This window comes from Lineus longissimus, chromosome 3 (genome assembly GCF_910592395.1).
Source record: "Lineus longissimus chromosome 3, tnLinLong1.2, whole genome shotgun sequence".
Lineage (NCBI taxonomy): Eukaryota > Metazoa > Nemertea > Pilidiophora > Heteronemertea > Lineidae > Lineus > Lineus longissimus.
In genome coordinates this window covers 12,580,725-12,598,667 of record NC_088310.1, presented here as the reverse complement: position 1 = coordinate 12,598,667, position 17,943 = coordinate 12,580,725, and the positions used below count along the sequence as shown (strand labels likewise).

The 17,943-nt window shown below is 41.2% G+C and overlaps 1 protein-coding gene across 1 annotated transcript; it reads left to right on the top strand.

Annotated features, from left to right (window-relative positions):
- Positions 1-5,981: 5,981 nt before the first annotated feature.
- LOC135484280 (uncharacterized) lies at positions 5,982-13,704 on the top strand. The gene is made up of 5 exons (XM_064765600.1): positions 5,982-7,188; positions 9,239-9,289; positions 10,662-10,775; positions 11,674-11,766; positions 13,413-13,704. The coding sequence occupies exons 1-5, from the start codon at positions 5,982-5,984 to the stop codon at positions 13,616-13,618; spliced, it is 1,671 nt and encodes a 556-aa protein (XP_064621670.1). The 3' UTR covers positions 13,619-13,704.
- The last annotated feature ends 4,239 nt before the right edge of the window (positions 13,705-17,943 follow it).

Below are 17,943 nucleotides of genomic sequence, written 5' to 3'. Positions count from 1 at the left end.
CAACAGTTCCTTTAAGAGCTCATTTCTTTTCAGCAAATGAAGAGTCTTCCAGAGCTGATGGAGGAACTCGGCAGCAGGCGAAGACGACGAGGCAGACGAAGACGACGCGGCAGACAACGCGGAAACCCACCAAGTGCCCAGGGACTCGTAAAAGAAAACAAGAAGAGGCCGACGGTAGGTGATACTATAACAGTTGAACAGTCGACACTATTCTGCCCCACTTTGACAAAACAAAGTATTCAAACTGGCATTATGGCAGAAAACGAGTTTATGATGAATTTGTGTTTTCCCAGATCTCCCGGTCATTTTGATGAATGGTATGTTATGGTATGATTTTGTCAAAGTAAGGCAGTATTTCATGTCCGTTCATTTTGTTCACACACATACATAGGGTTTCTTGTAATACGTTTATTGCCTGTGCCTTTTCAGTGAATTGGTTCAGCTCTTTTCCCTGACATTGACATTGAAATCCGTGAATTGAAGATTGATCCATGTAACATGCCTAATACATCATACAGCACTTGGGATTTTATGGCAGACCATGGTCAGCACTGTGAACAATATTTGAAGGGTGTTTCTTTAAAGTTAGGATTGGTGATTGAATTGCATTTCAAAGCCTTTGCTGAGCAACTTCATAAACCAACAACATTTTGCCATTGTATTTGGTGAATTTACAGTGATTTCTGAAATTTCATACACTTTTGAATCCCTTGTGAACTGTAACTTTCAGCAAATTGGACCCAATTTCGTGATTCTGCGCTGCAATACTGTCAATACAGATTTAGAGCAACCCTACATACATGCAGTAAGGGCTGAAAGGATCAATCATTTATTGTCATTTGAACAAAAGCATCAATGGAATTGTGCAAGCTGGACAGAATGTACACACAATGATGAAAGCAGACTTTTAGAGTGTACATGCATCCACAGTGTATTTATTTCATTTTCAGGCCAACTCCATGATCAGATTGATCTTTACCTAGATGAGATACAAGGAAATGGACAGTTGGAAACCTACGCTAAAGATGCCATTCAGTCAAATGCTGGTCATAAACTTTTGACCTATTGGACTGGTGGTGATATGATGGAGAGGTCAAGGAACCACATCAAATACGCTGACCTTTACGACGGTGATTACTTCAGCGAACAGCTCCTTAGAAGGTCTAAGCATCTCCTAGGAGGAGCTTATGAAAGTGGCCGCCCGTTTATCGTTCTGTCGGACCATGTATTCGAAGATTTTCACAATCGGATGTGTGCAGGGAGTGCTGGTAAGTTAACATTGATGACAGATGTCACTTCCATCCTCAATCTGCAACGTTATTTATAGGCCAATCACAATAGTGTAGCCTCCTCCTATTGCGGGTGGATTCTAATGAAATAATGGGAATCTACATATATCAAAATCTACTGGGCCAATTTTCACCAAACATTTTTATGAAATGTAGATCAGGTAACCATCTATATACTACAAAATCGTGTGCTACAAATCTAGTTTTTGATAAATTTGATGTATTTTATACTTGGGTGCACAACAACAATACTCCTCCTAAGTAGGCCCTTTTGTTTTTGTGTACACATGAATATAAGATTTGAATTTCTTAAAAAAATTTACATCTGTAACACCCAATATCTCTCATTTTAAAAAAAACTTGGCATGAAGCAGAGGCCTTCATTGATCCAGGTCTTCCTTTTGATTTCTTTATTGAGGGCAGAAAATTGGGTTGGTAACCCCATTGTTAGATGTGGCAATAGACGTCTGTCAAGCTGAAATAACATTCTGCATTGGAAGGAGTAGTGTTCTGATGCATAAGATCATAGGTGATTTTTTATGGTGCTGTCATGATCGCTCCATACCGAGGACCTGTTAGCACAGGATGGCATCTGGCAAACTGAGGACTGTCCGTCTGAATTGTCTGTAAACTTCTAGTAGTTGATAGATCTATACATAGAAAACTTATGCTTGATTTTATTCATTTTCAGTACCTTCTAGTGAAGCGAGCAGGTGTGCTACTGAAGGCCTGGGTAAGGACGTCTTCAAGTCAGCTGTTATCCCTGAAGGTAAGGAAATCCAACAGAGTCTGAGGTCTCCTTGTAGACTTTCATGTTCATAGGAAGTTAACAGCCTTGTGATATTGCTGTGATTGTAGCATACTGATAGACCTGTTAGCACAGGAGGGCATCTGGCATACCGAGGACCTGTCATCAAAGAAAGACAATATCAAACATCTGGAGGACCATCCAATCAAGCGAAGAAAATATTCAGTGTTAGGAGTATCCTAAGTGGTGTTCAGATAAATCAGATCATAGTAAGGTGATTTTGATGGTGATGTCATGATTGCTCCATACCGAGGACGTGTTAGCACAGGATGGCATCTGGCAAACTGAGGACTGTCCGTCTGAATTGTGTGTATACTTCTAGTATTTGATAGATCTATACATAGAAAACTTGCAAAGTGCAAGGTAAGGAACCCATCAGTCTGAGGTCTCCTGGTAGTATTTCATGTTCATGGGAAGTTGATAGCCTTGCTGTGATCGCAGCATACCGAGGACCTGCATCAAAACAAGACATCAAACATCTCAAGGACTTCTTAAATCCAATAGTTCTGAATGTATCACCCATTACTAGTATGGGAAATGTAGGAAAAATGGTACCGTACACGTGATGATTAGTTAGAAAGTGAAGTAGTTGACGCAACACATGAAAGTAATCATCCCCCCCCCCCTATATACCAAACATCTTTTGGCGTATTCGAACCACTCCAAAGATCCGGATCTAGGCACTGGTCGATTTGGCAATGTGAACAGCCAATATCCAACCAGAGTTGAGGCCAAGATCCTAATCTTTGCCGGGGATTCCTCGGGCGAGGGTGGTCACTTGATCCCTGCTCTCTAGTCACATCTCCATTGATCTCGGGTCCCTGTTTATTTTGCAAATTTCACTTTTTGGGGCTTTATATTCTGCGCAAACGGTTGTTTCACTGGTGGATAAGTATGATTTTTATGATGAACTTGGGGCAAGCAGGAGCCTCTGGTGGTCTGTTTTTCTCTCTGATGGTTACGTTCAAATCCTATGTTTTCGTCAACTCGGGTCTGGAATGCCGAATGGAAACAGCCATGGACTTGCGCAACTGCCCCGACTCGTGATGGCGAGATCTTGTCTGTTCGCAACACACCAACCCTCAAATTGACTCACGTTAGGGATTCGAATATGCCCATTTTTTCACTGCTTTGTAAGTTGTGCCTCTTTCAGAATGTCTAGTTATCTATGTTCCAAAGTGAGGATTCCAAGTGAAAACAATACCCTTCATTTCCAGGTCCATCTGTTATTGACCATCCACAGGATGAGATTGAGGGAGAGCAAAGTAAATCCATGGCTTCCCCCAAGGAAGACGTTGACGCCTTCGATATTGCCAAACAAAGTAAGTGAATGTTCACTCTTTTTATTTAGGCCATGCGTGTAAACTTTTCAGTTTCATGTCATGCAGGATATGAAAATTGTGCGTGCGCGAGGTAAACACAACACGAAAGTGATTTGCTACACAGTAGCCTACCTTATGTTACAGGTATTTCATTATATCTGAGAAAAGTATGTGTTGAGAATTTTCAAAGTCATAAAAAATTAATGTGGGGTAATTTACATTGAATGATGTTTCTGAGGTGATGGCAAAAGCGGTGCGTGGGACATGAAACATAGAACTTAACACGTATGGCCTTATGATCATCACACCTTACTGTGGTGATCATATTGAGGTCTCTAGGGTTCCCAGGCCCTTGAAAACCTGGAAAATTTGGAAAATCCCTTCAATAGCCTTTAAAAAGCTCTTTGTTTTTAACCCTTTACTTTGAAATTTTTCATCCGGTTTGGGAAAATTACCAAATTGAAAGGGGCTTTTAAGAATGGCTGTATTTTTGTCCAGACTGCTTAGTTTTTTTCCTAGCTTACCATTCAGTATTCTGTGGATTCATTTTCTGACTTGACCACTGCAGCATACGAGGATCTCAATTCTCATCACCTCCAGTGCTTCATGAAGTGTGTTTTTTTACCCCGTTGTGCCAAATTTTCTAGCAATGCGTGTTTGGAGACAGGTGAATTGCACTCGTCAGATACCAGGAAAAAGCTAACTTTAGGAGTGTTAGTTCTAGATTTCAAAATTTCCAAGGGGAGGCTCCTAAACCCCCTGCTGTGGTTCATGCCTAGACTACATTGGCTCAGGGTACCACTGGAGTATTCACTGCCAATTTGGCTTCCAATGGTGGTCCATGTTCATTCCTATGCTTAGTACTTCACTTAAAAATGTCCTTGTTTTCCAGTTCCTCGCTCTAAAGGTTGTGCCAGTACGTCTGCTAACAAGTCCTCTGTTGTGTCTTCTAAGCCAGGGATCCAGGATGACCCTCCCAGCTCGCATGTTGCAACTACAGGTGAGGATCACATCAATATTTTGCAGGGCTTCATTACATGCTTTTGAATACATGTACTGCCTCCATTCCTGACATGGTTAGAACCGTGAGTAACAATCAATTTGTAATCCAAGTCTCAAAGAACTGAAAACATCTGCTAGCCTCTGTGTCCATTCCTTGATCTATGATCCACGAGTAAAACACCTGCTGGTACATAACTGCTCTTCATCTTGAGAGCCAAAGATTACCTAAGGTAGGCCTACTCTCAGCAGATGCTGTGGATACCCGTGAGTTATGCTGTGGCTCAAAAGAAGAACTTTCTATCTAAATGCTGTGGTAGAAAGTTTTGTTAGTGTGTTTTTATATAATTTGCTACATTTCATGCAGCATACAGCATATAATTAATGATATTTCCTTAGCAATTTTACTACCTGGTACTGAAGCCTGTTTGCAGGTGCACACTTCACTATGATGAAGCCCTGTTGGAGTAACGTCTTATTCCAGTAAAATGATGTCAGGTGTCACTCATGATGAAGAGTTCAGTATGGTGCGCGCAATTGTGCCATAGCCGGCTTAACTAAGCCATTGTAGCATCATAGTTATTAACTTTTTTATGCGCAATACACTCAATTACATAGTGTTTTCATTGCAGCTGTGTTTGCCGATCAACGGGTAGTAACAAGTAAGAAGCCCAAGGTCGCTGTTGTCACCCCTCAAAAAGTACGGGATGTTGGAGTAACGCAGTCCGATATCACTATTTCATCAGGTGATGTAATGGATGCAAGTTTCGATAGTACAGATGTTGACGACACAGATGCTGATCCTGAATATGTGCCAGGGCCTGATGTGATCCCTGATTCCGAGTCTGATTCTGATGCCTCTACTGTTATTGTAGACCTTTCAAAGTTTCTTGTCTCTGGTAGTGTTGTGGAGCAAGCGAAACTATCAGTCCCTGATCAGAATGGATCTCTACGGAGTGATCGTGTTCAAGTAAATGTCCAGAAACATTCTGAATCTATTGGAGAACCCCATGGAAAACGTGTTTGTCAACGCAGACAAAAAGAGGCTGACTGTGAGGAAAAGACTGATTCAGAGAAAAAAGAATCACAGGTATTTGTCCCATCTGCAAAGTACAATGACGACAACAAACGTGTATGGGACAGGTCCCATTTTTGTGTGTTTTGTGAGAAACCGTTTTCGAAACTTCCGAGACACTTTTATGATGTTCATCTGTCTGAAATTGAGGTGGCGAGAATCATGGCCTTGTCTGCAGGAAAAGAAAAGAATCATCTGCTGGATGGACTTAGAAAATTAGGTGACTACAACCACAATGTTCAATGTCTGAAGTCTGGTGACGGCGAACTGATCGTCTACAAGCGCCCCTCCGAGAAACAGAAGAATGCCGCTCAGTGTTCTGACTATCTTGCCTGCGAACACTGCCTTGGATTTTTCCTGAGGAAAGATCTGTGGCGTCATCAGAAGACCTGTACCAAGCGCCCAGACAATGCCAAAGGTGGAAGAGTCCAGGCAAGAGCTTCCATGCTGCAAACCTTTCGGTGGAATTGAGGGAGATAGTTGGAGCTATGAAAAATGATGACATCAAACTTGTGGTAAAAGGTGATCCACTGATTCTGAAGATGGGAACAAGGTTGTACAACAAAGTCGGGCATGATGCAAACCAGAATGATTATATTCGTAAGAAGCTACGCCAGTTAGGTAGATTTGTGAAAGAGTTCAAAAGCCCCTTGGAAAGTGCTATCAGTCCAGTTAGATTTACTGAAGTCGTCACTGCTGTGCAAGCTGTTGCTGGGTTCAACAAGGAGATGGGTACCTATGTGAAGCCAAACTTAGCTCTTAAAATTGGTCACAGCTTAAACAGATGTGCAGGACTGATGAATGGTGATGGTGGCAAGGTGACAATGGCTGTTGATTTCCTCCGCCTTTCTGAACTGAAGTGGAACGAATGTGTTTCTAGGACCGCCCTTAGAACAGTACGAGAAGAGAAGTTCAACAAACCAAAGCTGCTACCCCTTGGGAATGATGTCAAGAAGATGCATGTGTTCATGTCGCAGATAGCAGAAGAGAATGTAGCTCGGATACAATCCAAAGAAAACTGCAACGTAGAAGTTTGGTCTGAACTTTGTAAAACGACACTGGCACAGATCATCATGTTTAATAGGAGACGGTCTGGGGAGGCTAGCAAGTTAACACTTGCCACATATTGCCAAGCGAAGGGTGCCGCTGCATCCATCGGCAGCAGTGATGTTAACGAAGCTTTGTCCCCTCTCGAGAAGAAACTGTCAGCATCTTTCTTACGAATCGAAACTAGGGGAAAGAAGGGACGAGGTGTTCCGATTCTGCTAACAGAAAACATGAAAAGACAGATCGAATTGCTCATTTCGAAACGCAAAGATGTTGGAGTCGCTGCAGAGAATCCCTATGTATTTGCCAGGGCACACATGTCTGCCAAAACACCAATGAGGGGGAGCGACTGCCTGCGCAATATTTCAAAAGCTTGTGGTGCAAGTCAGCCAGAGGCGTTAACGTCAACCCGCCTTCGAAAGCACATTGCAACGATGAGCCAGATCTTGAATTTAAAGGATAATGAACTAGACATGCTGGCGAATTACATGGGCCACGACATTCGTGTTCACCGGGAGTATTACCGCCTGCCTGACGACACGCTGCAAATGACCAAGGTGAGCCGTCTGCTGCTGGCTATGGAAAGGGGAGTCGCAAGTTATGCTGGGAAGTCCCTGGAAGAGATAGTGATGGATCCTGAAACTACATGTGAGTATCAAGTTTGGAGATACAGCCCATAAGTAAGTATTGTATCAGATACTAGCGCCTACAACACGATTATACTATCTGGGACTGCACGCCCAAAACTGTATGACGTCGAGAAAAATTGATAGATGTCATGGGTGATGTCATGAATGATGTGATGTATGGTGCGACATCTGGAGCAGGGAAAACTTTGGCTTGACTATGACATGATCAGGATACGCTATGATCTGATACTTACTTACGGTAGCTGTTTTGCCTTTTTTTTAAAGTTATGTTTGTCTTCTCACTGATAAAGCTATAGATCCATGTTTCTAATTGGGACCCTAAGTTTCAGTGTTTGGGGAGGTGTGTTATTTCCGAAAACGCTCATAGTATCCAAACTATAGCACCTACGAAACTCAATGATGGCTCAAAATTTCACTGAATCCCAGCAGATTGATATCCAACCATTACTGGAGAGTACTCTGTGTCAGATTGTGAGATTATAGAGGGCAGGACAGTCATTTTATCAATGTATAAAGCATACCAATGATCACACTGCCCTCTTTCATTTGGCAATCTGACACACAGTACTTCCAAGTAGTACAACTGTTGTGCATGTCAGTAAGGGCATGTTCGCTTTCGTTTTGGGACCAAGATTTGTGATCCTTGGGAAAACGGGGAAAAGCTATGAATTTGAAAATTACAGGGATGATTCTATGGTAGAAATGATTAATATTGCATGTATTTTCAATTCAGTTATAAGTCATTATCTAAGACAAAAGGCTAATCAAAGTGGTTAGACCTCGAACAAATGCCATAATAATCTCAATACGACTTCAGAAATTGGTTGTGCAGCTCATGAGAGTTCCAAATAATTCATTCAATGATGATTACCAAAAACACAGAGAAAAAAGAGTTTGAAATTCTTTGTTTAAGAGAGAGTTGACCTCAGATGAACTATACCCTCAGGCCTAGTAATAATAAAAGGCATTCATAACATGAACTGAGGGGTGTTGCTTGCTACACAATGAATGGACTGAAGCTTTGAAGCTTTGAATGACAAAACTCCACTTTATTGTAAAAGAACATGCAAAACCTTTCCTGATTGAACCTGCTCCTAAAATTGAAATATCACTGTTCAATAAAAGGACTAATGGTAGGTTGTTTTACCTTATGATCAGCAGCTGAGCTTAGTATTCCACATTCATTCATAGCATGTTACTGTGTAGGCTTCCACCCTGACAGAGAATAGAATGGTCCTACTTTGGACAAGAGAAACTGATTATATAATCTATTTCTTGTCCTAAAAATGACACAACATTATCTCTTGAGTAAAAGTGATCACAAACCCCTGTTCCACAGTCCTTCAAAACGAAAACGAACAGGCCCTTTTCTATAAGGGCGTAAAGGCCATTACTGCAGGCACGTCTCAGAAATATGTGATTTCCCCTCAAATTTGGCCAAATTCTACCCCTCGTGAGGCGCACATGGGATGACGTCTTTGTTATGACAATAGAGTGGCCCACATTGCTGCGACGTCATTGCGTCTTGACGAAGCAGCATGGTCACTGGAAATATTCCTGAGCATGAAAATTTTGGAGCTGGAGTGGTGAAGCTTATATATTTTCTCTGGGTGTTCCCAATTACCGACGTGGATCTATAGGCCTATTGTCCTTGCAGTGTCCATCCATGTATTGAAAGATCACCTACACTTGTAATCTGTAGGATCATTAGTATTTCCTGAAAATGCCAATGTCCTTTGTGACCATCATAAGAAGTTTGTGTCCATGTATGATCATGAATTAAGGCCTTTCAAGGACTAAGCCCCTCTGAAATGCCCCTGGGAAAGAATGTTGTGTCAGTTTGACTCTATGAACACATGATGTCAGACATCTTATTTCTAAACTTGGCCAAGTTTGTTGCGTTAACAACAAGGATCGACTTCAATGATTGCTAATTGATGGATGAGTAAGAGATGCTATTTTGTTATGGACAATGTTTCAAAATGTATAGTAACAGCATTGGCATATTTGCTTTGGTGCATGACGGGTATTCACCTTCTATCTTTCAGTGCAAGAGTGGGAAATGGACAATGGTGGTGGCGAAGGTGATGAAGACTCAGGTGAGAAAAACCTACATCATACTACTATCAACCTCGCCTAGGCTGACCAGAGATTTTTCTCTGACTTGGACAAATTCAACATAGGTGATGATTATTAGTATTGAAAAGAACAGCACCAACTATCCTGGGAATTTTGTTCGACTTGGTCAGAATTAGACTTTTGTGAGTTCAACTTGGGCGAGGTTGACTGTATCTCATATGGATTGTGTGGATTTTTTAGGACGATAGACAAATTGCATCTGTGATTGCAGTCAACGCTGTAAGTGAATCTACACACCTTACTCCATGGCAGACAGCACTAGCTTTACCAGGCAGCAACCGGGCCCTGGGGCCGTACACAATATCAAATGGATCCGTGCCTTCCTCAATAGGCGGGTACTGTGTTGAGTTTTGTGTGATTTTCATGTACAAAGCTTTAAATATTTTGGTCGAGCTCAGTCCCATGCATTAAAATCATTTACAAGTTGTAATCATTTACAAGTTGTAAACCCCCATATTTCCCTGCTCCACCAGCGAAAAAAACACATAATAATTGGGTTCATATAATCAGGTTAGCCTACACTTTCCTTCCTTCCTGCTCCCGCCCTGACAGTATGCAGCAATCTGAGGACACAGACACGCGTCATCTAATTGACTGTTTATCTCCCTCGGGTTGTAATCACCAAATTATGGTTTGGAGCATCAAATGTAACATGATCTGCATGAATTACCAAAAAATCACTTTTAAGCCGGGTTTTTATCAAAATCTTGCATGTGGTGAACAGTCTGGTTAGAAACGCCAAACTGAGTACCAATTAGTGTAGGGGGCGCCACTCTCGTACTCAGAAAACGCAGTATGCGGCCGCCATTGCACTGAGTTTACAGGGTATTTTGGACCTTCAAAACAAGATGTTAGGCAGCATGACAAGACGTTATGCTGGTTTTAAGTTGTAAGGTTAGCTTCCGAGATGCATTAATTTTAGAAAACTGCCGGGTTATTTAGCTGCTAACTGCGGGTTCCGAGAAATTAATTCAGGAAGCAGACGGAATTCACTGGTGTGCTCGCCATGCGCATAATGTACACGATCACGTACATCGCAGGCCACAGTGCATAACACATGCAAGGATTACTCACCGCGTAGAAGCCTAAAAAAAGTCCAAATTGACAACAAGATTGCCTTTAGGAATATATGTCGAATATTTGTAGCGAAGATAAGATGGAATAATTATTTTGTGTCCAGGTGTGAACGATTTTTGCAGCAAACTTTTATGCAAATTGGCCTCCGCGCATTGCATCATGGTATAGCATACTGTGAAAACCCAGTATACTCAGTTCGACATAACTGATGAAGTCCTCAGGATGGGCTGTTACAAGTGCATTTCAACTTTGCAGATACTGAAATGAACGATTCAGTCCCTGTGTCTGCAACTTCCTCAGATGACTCTACCGCAATTCTTCAAGCCTCCGATGAGAACAGTTGGGCACCTCGGGATAGAACAGATGCTGGTAAGTAACAAAATTATAGATATAACGAGAAGGCTGACTGGTTAGCAAGACATGGAATTGGTCCTGACCCAAACAGACGTACTCGCCTCCATCTCAGCAGAAATCAGAGAAAGGGGTATGGAGAGTCAACATTCTCACTACAGTGGCTCAGGGAGGGGCACGGACATTCCGGGGAATAGAGCTCGCATGAGGACCCGAGGAGCGAACCGAAGCATGGCCACCCAACACCGTACGGGTACGACGACAGGGCACGGACTGAAGAGACTGCTTGAGTTCCTAGATGGAAGAGGACCAGTGTATCAAACAATCGACAACAAAATTGATCCTTAACACCTTTTGAAGTAGGAACTGTATATACAGCTAGTACCGTAAGTACGTATCAAATCGTAGCGTGTCCTCATCGTGTCGTAGTAGCTTCGTAGCGTATCGTGTGATACGAATCAATGCAAGCTCTCTATGTCACACCATACATCACGTCATGCTTGACGTCGTCCGTGACGTCATGACGCCATGCAGTGCGACGTACATATCGTCATCGTGTCGTAATCGTGTCACGGGCGCTACGATGTGATACTTATTTATGGTACTAGCTGTATTGGAATAATCTATCATTGAAATACAATTCTGCTCATTCATTCATTAATATGTTTCTGTCATATCACAAAAATTGAGAAGGGCAAGCTGACAAAACATTGTTCCAATGGCTTTTCTCCAGTAGGAATGAAGTCGTTGTAGGCCTGTGCCTTCACTGCTTCTCCTTCTCCATTGTTGTGTTATGACTACGAATTATTCGCACTGGAGAAAAGTCATTCAAATGGTGTCCCTTCCACTTGCCGATCTTGATTGTTGTGTTCCGATTCAGAAGTATTTGAAATCTATTGTTTTTTTTTCGTAACAGAGAAAGTAATGCCAGAATCTGCATGTAATACAAGTGACAAGAAACAGAAATCGCAGAAAGGAAGGATTAAGAAACGTTCTGTTCCTGTTCAAGGTAGGTGAAAATAATCCACATTTTGAAATGCATCAATATAGCACTCGCCTAATGTAATTAGACACACCCAAAAAGGTGGAACGGTAAATGGAAAATTTTAAGTTGGGCAGTTATTCTCCAGTTTTCATGAGATATAGACCCATTTAGGACTCAGTTCCAGAGTTTGATAGGTGGCTTTCCTAGAAGCGCTGTGGCAACGGGACTTTGCACAGGCGCAGTGACTGGTAGGAAGGAGATGTATGGATCCGATTTCAAAACAGCCACCTGGTCTGCATTTTCATCTTTTTTTCGTAGATTTTGCAAGTATTTTGAGTATTATTCCAGAGAATCCTAAAAAGAAGTGTTGGGACATTGAGGATCGATGTGGTTTGAACAAAATTCGTTGAAATACCGACGAATTCGGCCAATTTTCAGCGAAGTTTGCTTGCCAAATCTTTGCGCTGTCTCTTCCTCCCAATGAGTGCGCATGTGCCATTTCCTCGGTGCTTCTAGGAAAGCCGCCTATCAACGAAGTGGCGAACAAAAGTTCTTAAGGGATATATTGAATCAATCTACTGGCAATGCCCACTATGACCCTTTTAGAATAACATCAATTGACAAAGTGCCTCAATGGGAAGGGATTAGGAGCCAATCAGAGAGGGAAAGATGTGATAGTCCTGTTCCGTTTTGAAAAGACAGGTCTTTGATTGATTCACTGATCTGCCTTTGGAGGTGTGTCTATTTGTACCATACAAACTTGAGAATACGGTATCTGCATCGGTCTAAAGTATGTGAAGAATTAAGAATGTAGTTAAGAATGTGCTACTACCCAGCATCTATGATCATCTTTATACATGTACCTCAGAATATGGATGTTTTACCACAGGCAGCCCAGGCATATTAGGCAGTCCAATTCCTTCCCGCAACGCAAGGGGAAAGTCACTAGCCTATTCAGTACTGAGTGATTAAAATAAATTGCCAAAACCTTATAGTGGTTCTAAACATATTTGAAGAATGAATCTGGTCATACCCATGAAGAAAACATTATGATAGGTGAAAAATAATCTGTCCCACATGTTTTTGGGTGCTCTTTAAAAGCGTGCCCGCAATTTGCGCTTCCCGCTGTTTTGGTGGCGTCAAGACGTCACCGAACTCGAGGGAATTCCGCCCGATGACGTCATTCACCTGCCGCGCGCTCAATGAATATTTTGCTAAAGGCTGGAGACTTCACGTCGCCTCATGAGCGCGGTCACCTCGGATAAAATACAGATTGTCAGATAGATTTACTGTTTCGGTATTATTTAATGGAGGCTTGCCTCTTCCCAATATCGGCCTTTTGTTCATTTCTTCGGATTTAGCCAGTTATTTCCCCCTGCATGGCAAAAAGGAAATGGAAACTGCCCAAAATGCCTGGGCTGCCTGTGGTTTTACATACATTTTTGGCTCACCTGTGAGCCTTCATGCGGTGTCTGTCGTCATCATAAGACATGGGTGTTGTAACATGGTTTTGTAACCGCTGAAAATATCATCTTCCATAGTGTGCATGATGCGTCACACTCTGGGCCACTAATGTAGTGAAATAGCTGTGCATGCATTCAAAAATATGTGATGGTGAATAGGGCAGTCTTTCTCTTTTCATGCTGATGTACTTGTACACTGTAATATAGGTGAAAGACGTCCTTGGTCTGATGTGGAGAGGAAGGCTGTTGCTAAGCATTTGGGACATTTTCTTCAATGCCTTAAAGTACCAGGACGACGTGACATCGACAAGGCCATTGCAGCGGAGTCAGTTCTGCAGGGACGGTCGTGGCTAGTCATCAAGTCATACGTTTACAATGAAGTTCAACGGAGAAAACCAAAGAAGCAAAAGTAGACCCCGAGGTCTCTGTCAGCAAATGAACATCATGTATACTGCCTTGTGTGTTGTATTCACTGTATTTGTAGTCATCACTAACACGGTGAAAGGACATAGCAAAAAAGCTTTCATTGATTCAATATTTTTTTATTATCTTCATTGTTGAACATAAGAATTTTTGGTGATGAAGGTTTATCCATGGCAAGAGAGATAAAATGTTTGGCGATGAATGAATCTGAAAATATTACTGCGTTAATGTGGTGATGGTCAGAGCACCATGTCCATGAGTACTGTAGATGTATGATGTAACTGACTTGGATAAATTGTAAGATGTTTTTTTTTCTTGCTAGTAACAGTTTTCTGGTTTTGAATGTACGGGGTGTCCAAACAAGCAGTCCACTCTTGTGGTGATGGTCGGAGCACCATGTCCATGAGTATTGTAGATGTATGATGTAACTGACTTGGATAAATTGTAAGATGTTTTTCTTGCTTATCAACGTTTTCTGGTTTTGTATGTACGGGGTGTCCAAATAAGCAGCCGCCCCACGCTTGTGGTGATGGTTGGAGCACCAAATCCATGAGTACTGTAGATGTATGATGTAACTGACTTGGATAAATTGTAAAAGGTTTTTCTTGCTTGTCAAAGTTATCTGGTTTTGAATATAATGTACAGGGTGTCCAAACAAGCAGTCTGTCCCACTTGGATATGAATGTAATGTTTTTCTTGCTTAGCAGCTGAGTGTTATGAAAATACTTAAGCACATGATGTAGTTGCTGGAATCGCTGGTTTTGAATATGTGTACGGAATTTCCGGAATATTTTTTATTTAGCCTATCAAGTGAACAACAAAGACCATTCTATTATCAGGAAAGCATGCCTCATGCCATTGTTAAGTTGGTTTTGATTACAAGTCTGGAGACTCCAGAATATTTTATTTTAGCCTGCCAAGTTAACCAGAAGTAAGCATAACAATAAGATGATTATATTACGATGAAAAGGTACATGTGTATGGTGGAATAATTTCTGATAGTAAAGTAGTTTTAGTGAAGCTGATTACAGAGTTATGATGGCAAAGTGTGCCAAATGCTTGTAATGATGGCTAGAGCACCCTGCGCATCAGTACTTACTGTAGATGTATGATATAAATTCATCTGATTTTGAATTCATGGGGTGTTGAAACGAGCTGTCTGTCCCCTTTGTGTCAAACACATTAGGAAATTGGTGGAGCACCCTCGCACATGAGTTCTATGACTGACTTGTTTTCCTATTTCCATTAGGAAAACGAGGCCAGGTGAAGTTACGTCGTCACCATCATCTGGCACCATGATGTTTGACAAGGTCATCTTACGACATCGTTAACTGTATAATACGGCCAATTCATTTTCTTTGTACAATGTACAATGTTAATTCATGCTAAATCATCCGGATATGAACACTAATTCCAATACAGAAATTACAACAAAACAAAAAATATCATTCATTCATCTACACCTAAGTTGTGTTTATTCGCAGAATTATTTGATATTCAACATTTAGTACATACATGTACGTTTGTTACTGCGCCTCTGTTTGCACTTAACTAACATCCCATTTATCTCCAGTCAATTCACAACACTAACGAAGAGGCAAAAGCCAGCCTGGGGACGGTGAAGACTCTAAGACAAAGAATAATCAGGGCTATCTGTCGCCTGCCGTCACCCCTTGTGACAGCTTCGGATGTCCAGCGACACGTCAAAAATTCGGTGGTCATGGATGTTAAAGGTAATCTTGCTTTCACAATGGTTTTGTGAAACAATAAAATGATATCAAACTTGACAATCTGTGGACCTTGATGTACCAAAAAAAAGGTTGCGAATACATGTATACTGGTACTATTCAACCTAAGACATGGCCATCATGTATAAATCCCTCTGCATCACTATATGAACAATGAGGCGGTTTAAAATTTATCGTAATAGATTGTATAACTATTGGCAATAGTGTTTCCCTGACGTTATGTTATTGTAGACTTGATGGTTCTTTATTTTCTATATACATGCAGACCAGCTGGAATCCTTGCAGAGAGATAGTTGGGGACAAGTTCAGGTGCCGCCAGACAGGAAGGATTCATTGATTTTCTACAAGCCGGCACCGGACACGCTTACTCCGACCCATAAAGTATTACTGGAGGCAAATGTGTCGTTGGAACTTTATAAAGTTAACTTCAATAAAACATCCGCTATGTCGGATAGAATGAGGAGGCTTTGCAAAGACCGTCCCCATATCGAGATTCTCGATACTATTTTGTCCCAAACTCAGGACAGCCAACATAATAGTGACGAGTAAGTTCCACATGTAAGACTGATGATACTGGGCAATTAGCCCAATTGTAGCAATAAACAGTTCAAAAATATATATGTGGTTTATTTCTTGCAAGTTTATTACTCCTTATAATATAAGGGATCCAGCGGGATCCAGCTGGACCCCTCAAATACAGATTGGTGTGATCCTAGTCCACCTGGAAAGATAGATTGACAAGTTTTTCTGTGTTCCCCCTATTGAAAAGCCGTGGTCTCTCTAGCTGTCTATTGTTTGGAAAACACTGACACATGGGGAACAACCAGAGATGTCACACCGGTGTAATGATTTTGAGTGTTCATAGATTGACAAGTCTGTGTTTCCCCCCTATTGAAAAGTCATGGTCTCTCTAGCTGTATATTGTTTGGAAAACACTGACACATGGGGAACAACCAGAGATGTCACACCGGTGTAATGATTTTGAGTGTTCATAGATTGACAAGTCTGTGTTTCCCCCTATTGAAAAGTTGTGGTCTCTCGAGCTGTCTATATCGGGTAACTTCTTGCCTATCTGCATGGTTTGCTGCCTCTACTTTGTGTATTTAACATACAACCTACAACATTCGATCATCTTGCTCATACTAACTTACAACATTCGACCATCATCTTGCTCATACCAAACCTTCAACATACAACCTACATCCTTCGACCATCATCTTGCTCATACCAAACCTTCAACATACAACCTACATCCTTCGACCATCATCTTGCTCATACCAAACCCTCAACATACAACCTACAACCTTCGACCATCATCTTGCTCATAACATACCCTTCAACATAAACATTCTACCCACAACCTTATCTACCAATACCATGATCACATGTAAACTGGGGAACTACTTTTGGAACAGATTGTCCCGCTGTACATTATGTACACACTATTGACTTAAAGTACAGGAAGAATACGAGTGTCCCGGCTATTCTACAGTCGCTCCACATTTACTCCAAGTTATGAAGGAGAAAGACACTTGCTAAACTTTGAAGTGGAAGAAAAGTAGCCCAGCCACCATTTGGAATTTTTTACATTCAGTGATTCACCCTTAAAACACCTAAAATCGCCATTAATAATAACCATCCATCAATGTACTTTGCACTGGCTAATCTAAAAAGATTGAAATCAATGTTTATGTCCGAAATGTTGCATTTGACTTACTAAAAACACAATAACAACGCTTTGATTCAGCCAGGAAGTGAATGCATGAAGAATCTAATGATGCATGGACTTGTGATTGAGAAAATATGCAGACAAAAAATGTGACCAATTATGGGGTGCCTTTACTAGAGAAATTCTCTTGTGACATTTTTTCAAGTATGTATATTTTCAGTTTCAAAGATCTGTCCAGCCTGAATTTAAGAAGATATCAGATTTCTACTAAATTTCAACCCAACTGACTTGTAATAATCATAGCAACGAAAACATTTAAAAAATGATAATACATGAGGTCCACTTACCTATGGGGCGCCTTCTGTGCACCAATTTGTTGCATTTAAAAATTTGGGGGGGGGTCTTATGATTCAAAAATATTTACAGCTATAATCCAATGAAAGGTCTAGCGACCATGTGCTGACCTTTAAGGTAATGTTAATGCATGTCATTTGCATTGGATGTACATGTCACAAGGAAACTGGCTGACCTGTTCAACAGTTAGAAGTAGCCAATAGGAATTTGTTGAATTTTCAAGATGGCGGCCTGGCTGCCGTACTTGTCATTGGATTGCATTTAAAACTGGCGTTACGAGTACATAGATATATAAATCACATTAAATTTGGTTTCAACCCAATCATTAGTTGCAGAGATGGCTTTGTTTATTTTTCAAGACAGCCCCTGGCAGCCATATTGGTTATCGCATTTGATTCAAAATTAGGGGCATTATAGAGAGTACATATATAATCACAAGAAATTTGTTTGCAATCCAATCATTAGTAAAGTTTCAGAGTACTGGGTCCAATCATTAGTAAAGTTTCAGAGTACCGGGTACGGACTTTGTTTATTTTTCAAGATG

What these genes read in the sequence shown, in the direction of transcription:
- LOC135484280 (XM_064765600.1), top strand. Translation starts at nt 5,982, where the DNA reads ATGAAAAATGATGACATCAAACTTGTGGTAAAAGGTGATCCACTGATT. An exon ending in CGAAGGTGATGAAGACTCAG is followed by an intron (nt 9,290 to 10,661) that starts GTGAGAAAAACC and finishes TCAACTTTGCAG; the next exon opens with ATACTGAAATGAACGATTCA. An exon ending in ACGTTCTGTTCCTGTTCAAG is followed by an intron (nt 11,767 to 13,412) that starts GTAGGTGAAAAT and finishes ACTGTAATATAG; the next exon opens with GTGAAAGACGTCCTTGGTCT.